At 48.6% G+C, this 9,659-nt stretch overlaps 2 protein-coding genes across 2 annotated transcripts in view; both read left to right on the plus strand.

Annotated features, from left to right (window-relative positions):
* Positions 1-1,708: 1,708 nt before the first annotated feature.
* Positions 1,709-9,659, plus strand: part of LOC311116270 (uncharacterized protein) — a 9,129-nt gene continuing 1,178 nt past the window's right edge. Inside the window, exons 1-4 of the mRNA XM_084191377.1 lie at positions 1,709-3,334; positions 5,193-5,386; positions 6,396-6,551; positions 8,720-8,881. Of these exons, the coding sequence (XP_084047503.1) occupies positions 2,611-3,334; positions 5,193-5,386; positions 6,396-6,410 (933 nt within the window). The 5' untranslated portion in view covers positions 1,709-2,610 and the 3' untranslated portion in view covers positions 6,411-6,551; positions 8,720-8,881. The remainder of the gene's footprint in view (positions 3,335-5,192; positions 5,387-6,395; positions 6,552-8,719; positions 8,882-9,659) is intronic.
* The window catches only part of LOC311116269 (ralA-binding protein 1-like), a gene marked incomplete at both ends in the record, with an annotated part of 12,255 nt that continues 9,102 nt past the window's right edge, over positions 6,507-9,659 (plus strand). Inside the window, 2 exons of the mRNA XM_084191376.1 lie at positions 6,507-6,551; positions 8,720-8,881. Coding sequence (XP_084047502.1) covers positions 6,507-6,551; positions 8,720-8,881 — 207 coding nt within the window. The remainder of the gene's footprint in view (positions 6,552-8,719; positions 8,882-9,659) is intronic.

Here is a 9,659-nt window from a genome sequence, read left to right on the forward strand (position 1 = left end):
CAATACATCTCTACTGATCTCTATTCAACAACATCTCAATACATCTATCTTAATCTCTACTGATCTTTAGTCTACAACATCTCAATACATCTCTACTGATCTCTAGTCAATAACATCTCAATATATCTCTATTAATCTCTACTGATCTCTAGTCAACAACATCTCAATACATATCTACTGATCTCTAGTCAACAACATCTCAATACATATCTATACATCTCTACTGATCTCTAGTCTACAACATATCAATACATCTCTACTGATCTCTAGTCAACAACATCTCAATACATCTCTCTTCATTTCTACTGATCTCTAGTCTACAACATCTCAATACATCTCAATACAACTCTACTGATCTCTAGTCTACAACAGCTCAATACATATCTCTTAATCTCTACTGATCTTTAGTCTACAACATCTCAATACATCTCTACTGATCTCTAGTCAACAACATCTCAATACATCTCTCTTAATCTCTACTGATCTCTAGTCTACAACATCTCAATACATCTCTAGTAATCTCTACTGATCTCTAGTCTACAACATCTCTACTCATCTCTAGTCAACAACATCTCAATACATCTCTCTTAAGCTCTACTGATCTCTAGTCTACAACATCTCAATACATCTCTACTGATCTCTAGTCAACAACATCTCAATACATCTCTACTGATCTCTAGTCAACAACATCTCAATACATCTCTATACATCTCTACTGATCTCTAGTCTACAACATATCAATACATCTCTACTGATCTCTAGTCAACAACATCGCAATACATCTCTCTTTATTTCTACTGATCTCTAGTCTACAACATCTCAATACATCTCTCTTAATCTCTACTGATCTCTAGTCTACAATATATCAATACATCTCTAGTAATATATACTGATCTCTAGTCTACAACATCTCAATACATATCTACTGATCTCTAGTCAACAACATCTCAATACATGTCTCTTAATCTCTACTGATCTCTAGTCTACAACATCTCAATACATATCTACTGATCTCTAGTCAACAACATATCAATACATCTCTATTCATCTCTGCTGATCTCTAGTCTACAACATCTCAATACATCTCTACTGATCTCTAGTCTACAACATCTCAATACATCTCTCTTAATCTCTACTGATCTCTAGTCTCTCCCGAGTGGCGCAGTGGTCTAAGGCACTGCATCGCAGTGCTAGCTGTGCCACTAGAGATCCTGGTTCGAATCCAGGCTCTGTCGTAGCCGGCCGCGACCGGGAGACCCATGGGGCGGCGCACAATTGGCCCAGCGTCGTCCAGGGTAGGGGAGGGAATGGCCGGCAGGGGATGTAGCTCAGTTGGTAGAGCATGGCGTTTGCAACGCCAGGGTTGTGGGTTCGATAAAATAACGTATGTGCTAACTGTAAGTCGCTCTGGATAAGAGCGTCTGCTAAATGACTAAAATGTAATGTAAATGTAGTCTACAACATCTCAATACATCTCTACTGATCTCTAGTCAACAACATCTCAATACATCTCTATTAATCTCTACTGATCTTTAGTCTACAACATCTCAATACATCTCTACTGATCTCTAGTCAACAACATCTCAATACATCTCTACTGATCTCTAGTCTACAACATCTCAATACATCTCTATTAATCTCTACTGATCTCTAGTCTACAACATCTCAATACATCTCTACTGATCTCTAGTCTACAACATCTCAATACATCTCTATTAATCTCTACTGATCTTTAGTGTACAACATCTCAATACATCTCTACTGATCTCTAGTCAACAACATCTCAATACATCTCTACTGATCTCTAGTCTACAACATATCAATACATCTCTATTAATCTCTACTGATCTCTAGTCAACAACATCTCAATACATCTCTACTGATCTCTAGTCAACAACATCTCAATACATCTCTACTGATCTCTAGTCAACAACATCTCAATACATCTCTACTGATCTCTAGTCAACAACATCTCAATACATCTCTATTAATCTCTACTGATCTCTAGTCTACAACATCTCAATACATCTCTATTAATCTCTACTGATCTCTAGTCTACAACATCTCAATACATCTCTCTGTGCATCTCGATTAATCTCTACTGCTCTTTGACAATGTGGCTCTCGTCAACTGTGTCTCTGGGAGTTGTGGTGTCTGTCTCTGGGAGTTGTGTCTCTGGGAGTTGTGTTGTCTGTCTCTGGGAGTTGTGTCTCTGGGATTGTGTTGTCTGTCTCTGGGAGTTGTGGTGTCTGTCTCTGGGGGTTCTGTCTCTGGGAGTTGTGGTGTCTGTCTCTGGGAGTTGTGTCTCTGGGAGTTGTGTTGTCTGTCTCTGGGAGTTGTGTCTCTGGGATTGTGTTGTCTGTCTCTGGGAGTTGTGGTGTCTGTCTCTGGGGGTTCTGTCTCTGGGAGTTGTGGTGTCTGTCTCTGGGAGTTGTGTCTCTGGGAGTTGTGTTGTCTGTCTCTGGGAGTTGTGTCTCTGGGAGTTGTGTTGTCTGTCTCTGGGAGTTGTGGTGTCTGTCTCTGGGAGTTGTGTTGTCTGTCTCTGGGAGTTGTGGTGTCTGTCTCTGGGAGTTCTGTCTCTGGGAGTTGTGGTGTCTGTCTCTGGGAGTTATGTCTCTGGGAGTTGTGGTGTCTGTCTCTGGGAGTTGTGGTGTCTGTCTCTGGGAGTTATGTCTCTGGGAGTTGTGGTGTCTGTCTCTGGGAGTTGTGGTGTCTGTCTCTGGGAGTTGTGTCTCTGGGAGTTGTGTCTCTGGGAGTTGTGTTGTCTGTCTCTGGGAGTTGTGGTGTCTGTCTCTGGGGGTTCTGTCTCTGGGAGTTGTGGTGTCTGTCTCTGGGAGTTGTGGTGTCTGTCTCTGGGAGTTGTGTCTCTGGGAGTTGGGTGTCTGTCTCTGGGAGTTCTGTCTCTGGGAGTTGTGTGTCTGTCTCTGCAAGCAAACAGACAAAGATCCATTCCCTGACAGTAAAGTATTGTTGTTCCCCAGACCCATCTTCGGGGCCCCCCTGGCTGAGGCAGTGAAGAGAACAGCCCTGTACGACGGGATCCAGCTCCCTGCCGTCTTCAGAACAGCCCTGTACGACGGGATCCAGCTCCCTGCCGTCTTCAGAACAGCCCTGTACGACGGGATCCAGCTCCCTGCCGTCTTCAGAACAGCCCTGTACGACGGGATCCAGCTCCCTGCCGTCTTCAGAACAGCCCTGTACGACGGGATCCAGCTCCCTGCCGTCTTCAGAACAGCCCTGTACGACGGGATCCAGCTCCCTGCCGTCTTCAGAGAGTGTATCGACTACATCGAGAGCTACGGGATGAAGTGTGAAGGAATCTATCGCGTCTCAGGTACATCAGAGTATGTATGAGGGTGTGTGTGGATTTAAGTTTGAACAAAAATATGTTTACATTATAATAATTGTAACATACACAGAGTATACCAAACATTATTGAGTTGCGTTGCGCCCCCTTTGCCCTCAGAACAGCCTCAACTCGTCGGGGCATGGACTCTACAAGTTGTCGAAAGCGTTCCACAGGGATGCTGGCCCATGTTGACTCCAATGCTTCCCACAGTTGTGTCAAGTTGGCTGGATGTCCTTTGGGTGGTGGACCATTCTTGATACACACAGGAAACTTGTTGAGTGTGAAAAACCCAGTAGCGTTGAAGTTCTTGACACAATCCGGTGCGCCTGGCACCTACTACCATACCCCGTTCAAAGGCACTCTCTGAATGGCACACATACACAATCCATGTCTCAATTGTCTCAAGGCTTTAAAATCCTTCTTTAACCTGTCTCCTCCCCTTCATCTACACTGATTGAAGTGGATTTAACAAGTGACATCAATAAGGGATCATAGCTTTCACCTGGTCAGTCTGTCATGGAAAGGTGTTCCTAATGTTTTGTATAGTCAGTGTATAGGATGATGTGTAATAGTTAATACATAACATGTTGATCCTAGCACCACTGTCTAGTATGTTCTAACTCATGTCCACCTCCTCCCTCCCTCCCTCCCTCCCTCCCTCCCTCCCTCTCTCTCTTCCCTCTCTCTCCTTCCACCCTCCCTCTCTCCTCCCTCTCTCTCCTCCCACCCACCCACCGTCCCTCCCTCCCTCCCTCCCTCCCTCCCTCCCTCCCTCCCTCCCTCCCTCCCTCCCTCCCTCCCTCCCTCCCTCCCTCTTCTCTCCCTCCCTCTCTCTCCTACCCCTCTCTCCTTCCCCTCTCCTCCCTCCCTCCCTCCCTCCCTCCCCCTCTCTCTCTCTCTCTCTCTCCCTCTCCCCCTCTCTCCTCCCACCCACCTCCCTCCCTCTCTCTCCTTCCTCCCTCCCTCTCTCCTCCTCTCTCTCCTCCCAAACACCCACCCACCGTCCCTCTCTCTCTTCCCTCTCTCTCCTCCCTCTCTCTCCTCCCTCCCTCTCTCTCTCCCCTCCCTCCCTCTCTCTCCCCTCCCTCCCTCCCTCTCTCTCTCTCTCTCTCTCTCTCTCTCTCTCTCTCTCTCTCTCTCTCCCCTCCCTCCCTCCCTCTCTCTCCCTCTCTCTCTTCCCTCTCTCTCCTCCCACCCTCTCTCTCTCTTCCCCCTCTCTCTTCCCTCTCTCTCCTCCCTCCCTCCCTCTCTCTCCTCCCACCCTCTCTCCCTCCCTCCCTCTCTCTCCTCCCACCCTCTCTCTCTCTTCCCTCTCTCCCCACCCTCTCTCTCTCTCTCTCTCCCTCCCTCTCTCCCTCTCTCTCTTCCCTCTCTCTCCTCCCACCCTCTCTCTCTTCCCTCTCTCTCTTCCCTCTCTCTCCTCCCTCCCTCCCTCTCTCTCCTCCCACCCTCTCTCTCTCTTCCCTCTCTCTCTTCCCTCTCTCCTCCCTCCCTCCCTCCCTCCCTCTCTCTCCTCCCACCCTCTCTCTCTCTCTTCCCTCTCTCTCCTCCCACCCTCTCTCTCTCTCTCTTCCCTCTCTCTCCTCCCTCCCTCCCTCTCTCTCCTCCCACCCTCTCTCTCTCTCTTCCCTCTCTCTCCTCCCTCCCTCCCTCTCTCTCCTCCCACCCTCTCTCTCTCTCTTCCCTCTCTCTCCTCCCTCCCTCCCTCTCTCTCCTCCCACCCACCCTCCCTCTCTCTCTTCCCTCTCTCTCCTCCCTCCCTCCCTCTCTCTCCTCCCACCCTCTCTCTCTCTCTTCCCTCTCTCTCCTCCTTCCCTCTCTCTCCTCCCTCCCTCTCTCCCAGGTATGAAATCTAAGGTGGATGAGCTAAAGGCAGCGTATGACCGTGAGGAGTGTCCGTGCTTGGAGCAGTATGACCCTCACACCGTAGCCAGCCTGTTGAAACAGTTCCTCCGAGAGCTGCCTGAGAACCTGCTGGGACGAGACCTGGCTCAAGGCTTTGAGGACGCCTGCAGTCGATCAGCCGAGGCTGAGAAGGTGAGGAGGACAGTATGAACTGAACTGGATAGTGATGGGGGACTAAATCAATACGGTTACATATCGGGATATCATTTTTGACGATATATTTGTATCGAATTATGGTTTTTTGCGCTAGTTGGGCTGTACCTGCACTAAAACTAATTTTTCCTTCATAGCTTGATCTCCATCTTCTTTTTAAATAAGGAACCAATTTGTTTTCAGCACTTTTATTGCCATGACTGATCTAAGCTAGTTTTGTCATGGCTCTCTCTAGTCCCTCTGCAGCAGACCTATAGTGAGCAAGATGTTTAGAACATCGAATCGCAATAAAATCACAGTATGGAATCCCAATACATATAGAATCATGAGAATCGCAATACATATCGTATCGGCAGCTAAGTATCGTGATAATATCATATCGTGAGGACCCTGGCAATTCCAAGCCCTAGACATGGGTCAAATTCCAAAATGTCAAATACTTTAGAAACCTTGAGCTGCACGTGATTTAGTTTTCCTGGTAAAACAGAACCAATCGAGTAGCCTCAATAAGTGCAAACTCCAAACCAAATCAAGCACTTTTCAAATAACAGCGAGTTCATCGGCAACATCTGGCAATTTGAAGAAATATCGGATAAAGTTGTTTTTGAATGTTTTGAACGATCAAGATGGATGTAAAGGTGACAGAGTTCTAAAACGGTGTTTTATTTGTCAGGTGACAGAGTTCTAAAACTGTGTTTTATTTGTCAGGTGACAGAGTTCTAAAACGGTGTTTTATTTGTCAGGTGACAGAGTTCTAAAACGGTGTTTTATTTGTCAGGTGACAGAGTTCTAAAACTGTGTTTTATTTGTCAGGTGACAGAGTTCTAAAACTGTGTTTTATTTGTCAGGTGACAGAGTTCTAAAACGGTGTTTTATTTGTCAGGTGACAGAGTTCTAAAACGGTGTTTTATTTGTCAGGTGACAGAGTTCTAAAACAGTGTTTTATTTGTCAGGTGACAGAGTTCTAAAACTGTGTTTTATTTGTCAGGTGACAGAGTTCTAGCGTCTCTTAGTGGAGGTGCCCCCTGGCAGCCGTCTGCTCCTGTCCTGGCTGGTCACTCACTTGGACCATGTTATCACAAGAGAGACCGACACCAAGATGAATATCCAGAATATATCCATCGTACTCAACCCCACTGTACAGGTAATAATAATACTTTTATTTGTGGAGCGTTTTTTATTACATACAGGAATCACAACACAGCTCTGTACAGGGAGGAGAGGAGAGGAGGAGAGGAGGAGACAGCTCTGTACAGGGAGGAGAGAAGGAGACAGCTCTGTACAGGGAGGAGAGGAGGAGACAGCTCTGTACAGGGAGGAGAGGAGAGGAGGAGACAGCTCTGTATAGGGAGGAGAGGAGAGGAGGAGACAGCTCTGTACAGGGAGGAGAGGAGGAGACAGCTCTGTACAGGGAGGAGAGGAGGAGACAGCTCTGTACAGGGAGGAGAGGAGAGGAGGAGACAGCTCTGTACAGGGAGGAGAGGAGAGGAGGAGACAGCTCTGTACAGGGAGGAGAGGAGAGGAGGAGACAGCTCTGTACAGGGAGGAGAGGAGAGGAGGAGACAGCTCTGTACAGGGAGGAGAGGAGAGAAGGAGACAGCTCTGTACAGGGAGGAGAGGAGGAGGAGACAGCTCTGTACAGGGAGGAGAGGAGAGGAGGAGACAGCTCTGTACAGGGAGGAGAGGAGAGGAGGAGACAGCTCTGTACAGGGAGGAGAGAAGAGGAGGAGACAGCTCTGTACAGGGAGGAGAGGAGAGAAGGAGACAGCTCTGTACAGGGAGGAGAGGAGGAGGAGACAGCTCTGTACAGGGAGGAGAGAAGGAGACAGCTCTGTACAGGGAGGAGAGGAGAGGAGGAGACAGCTCTGTACAGGGAGGAGAGGAGAGAAGGAGACAGCTCTGTACAGGGAGGAGAGGAGGAGAGGAGACAGCTCTGTACAGGGAGGAGAGAAGGAGACAGCTCTGTACAGGGAGGAGAGGAGAGGAGGAGACAGCTCTGTATAGGGAGGAGAGGAGGAGACAGCTCTGTACAGGGAGGAGAGGAGGAGAGGAGACAGCTCTGTATAGGGAGGAGAGGAGAGGAGGAGACAGCTCTGTACAGGGAGGAGAGGAGAGGAGGAGACAGCTCTGTATAGGGAGGAGAGGAGGAGACAGCTCTGTACAGGGAGGAGAGGAGAGGAGGAGACAGCTCTGTACAGGGAGGAGAGGAGAGGAGGAGACAGCTCTGTACAGGGAGGAGAGGAGAGGAGGAGACAGCTCTGTACAGGGAGGAGAGGAGAGAAGGAGACAGCTCTGTACAGGGAGGAGAGGAGGAGAGGAGACAGCTCTGTACAGGGAGGAGAGAAGGAGACAGCTCTGTACAGGGAGGAGAGGAGAGGAGGAGACAGCTCTGTATAGGGAGGAGAGGAGGAGACAGCTCTGTACAGGGAGGAGAGGAGGAGAGGAGACAGCTCTGTATAGGGAGGAGAGGAGAGGAGGAGACAGCTCTGTACAGGGAGGAGAGGAGAGGAGGAGACAGCTCTGTATAGGGAGGAGAGGAGGAGACAGCTCTGTACAGGGAGGAGAGGAGAGGAGGAGACAGCTCTGTACAGGGAGGAGAGGAGAGGAGGAGACAGCTCTGTACAGGGAGGAGAGGAGAGGAGGAGACAGCTCTGTACAGGGAGGAGAGGAGGAGACAGCTCTGTACAGGGAGGAGAGGAGAGGAGGAGATAGCTCTCTATAGGGAGGAGAGGAGAGGAGGAGACAGCTCTGTACAGGAGGGAGAGGAGGAGACAGCTCTGTACAGGAGGGAGAGGAGGAGACAGCTCTGTACAGGGAGGAGAGGAGAGTAGGAGACAGCTCTGTATAGGGAGGAGAGGAGAGGAGGAGACAGCTCTGTACAGGGAGGAGAGGAGAGGAGGAGACAGCTCTGTATAGGGAGGAGAGGAGAGGAGGAGACAGCTCTGTACAGGGAGGAGACGAGAGGAGGAGACAGCTCTGTACAGGGAGGAGAGGAGAGGAGGAGACAGCTCTGTACAGGGAGGAGAGGAGAGGAGGAGACAGCTCTGTACAGGGAGGAGAGAAGGAGAGGTGTGTAGAGTGAGGGAGAGAGAACAGTCCTCAGTGAAACCCTGGCCCAATTCCGTAGGGCTAATATACTTCCACAGGAGAACTATTTTGGGTTCTCTAGTTCCACTGAACCTGGACTAGCAGACTTCATTATCAGCACTACCAACTACTAGACTTTAGCTCAGAGGGCTAACACTGTGTCAGGGCAATTTATTGAATATGCATGTGACCTGTCTGTCTGTTCCGCTGTCCTCTCTCCTCCAGATTGGGAACAGGGTCCTGTACGTGTTCTTCACCCACGTCCGGGAGCTGTTTGGGGAGGTGTTCCTGAGACCCGTGTCCCGCCCCCTCCGCTGGTCCAATGCTGCCACCATGCCGGCCCTGCCTGAGACGCAGGACAGCATCAAGGAGGAGATACGACGACAGGTGTGTTTATACTAACCCATAATGAACAGAATGCAGTATTTATTCAACCTTTGTGACACTATGGTTTAATGTTTCTGCTGCGTCCTCATTCCACTGACTGAACATATAGATTTCGCAAGAAATGAATAGCTCAAAATGGGGAAATACAATGGGGGGAAAAAAGTATTTAGTCAGTCACCAATTGTGCAAGTTCTCCCACTTAAAAAGATGAGAGAGGCCTGTAATTTTCATCATAGGTACACGTCAACTATGACAGACAAATTGAGAAAACAAAATCCAGAAAATCACATTGTAGGATATTTTATGAATTGATTTGCAAATTATCACCTACAAACAAGCAAGATTTCTGGCTCTAACAGACCTGTAACTTCTTCATTAAGAGGCTCCTCTGTCCTCCACTCGTTACCTGTATTAATGGCACCTGTTTGAACGTGTTATCAGTATAAAAGACACCTGTCCACAACCTCAAACAGTCACACTCCAAACTCCACTATGGCCAAGACCAAAGAGCTGTCAAAGGACACCAGAAACAAAATTGTAGACGTGCACCAGGCTGGGAAGACTGAATCTGCAATAGGTAAGCAGCTTGGTTTGAAGAAATCAACTGTGGGAGCAATTATTAGGAAATGGAAGACATACAAGACCACTGATAATCTCCCTCGATCTGTGGCTCCACGCAAGATCTCACCCCGTGGGGTCAAAATGATCACAAGAACGGTGAGCAAAAATCCCAGAACCACACGGGGGGACCTAGTGAATGACCTGCAGAGAGCTGGGA

This window comes from Coregonus lavaretus (assembly GCF_964263955.1).
Source record: "Coregonus lavaretus genome assembly, contig: HAP1_SCAFFOLD_1435, whole genome shotgun sequence".
Classification (NCBI taxonomy): domain Eukaryota; kingdom Metazoa; phylum Chordata; class Actinopteri; order Salmoniformes; family Salmonidae; genus Coregonus; species Coregonus lavaretus.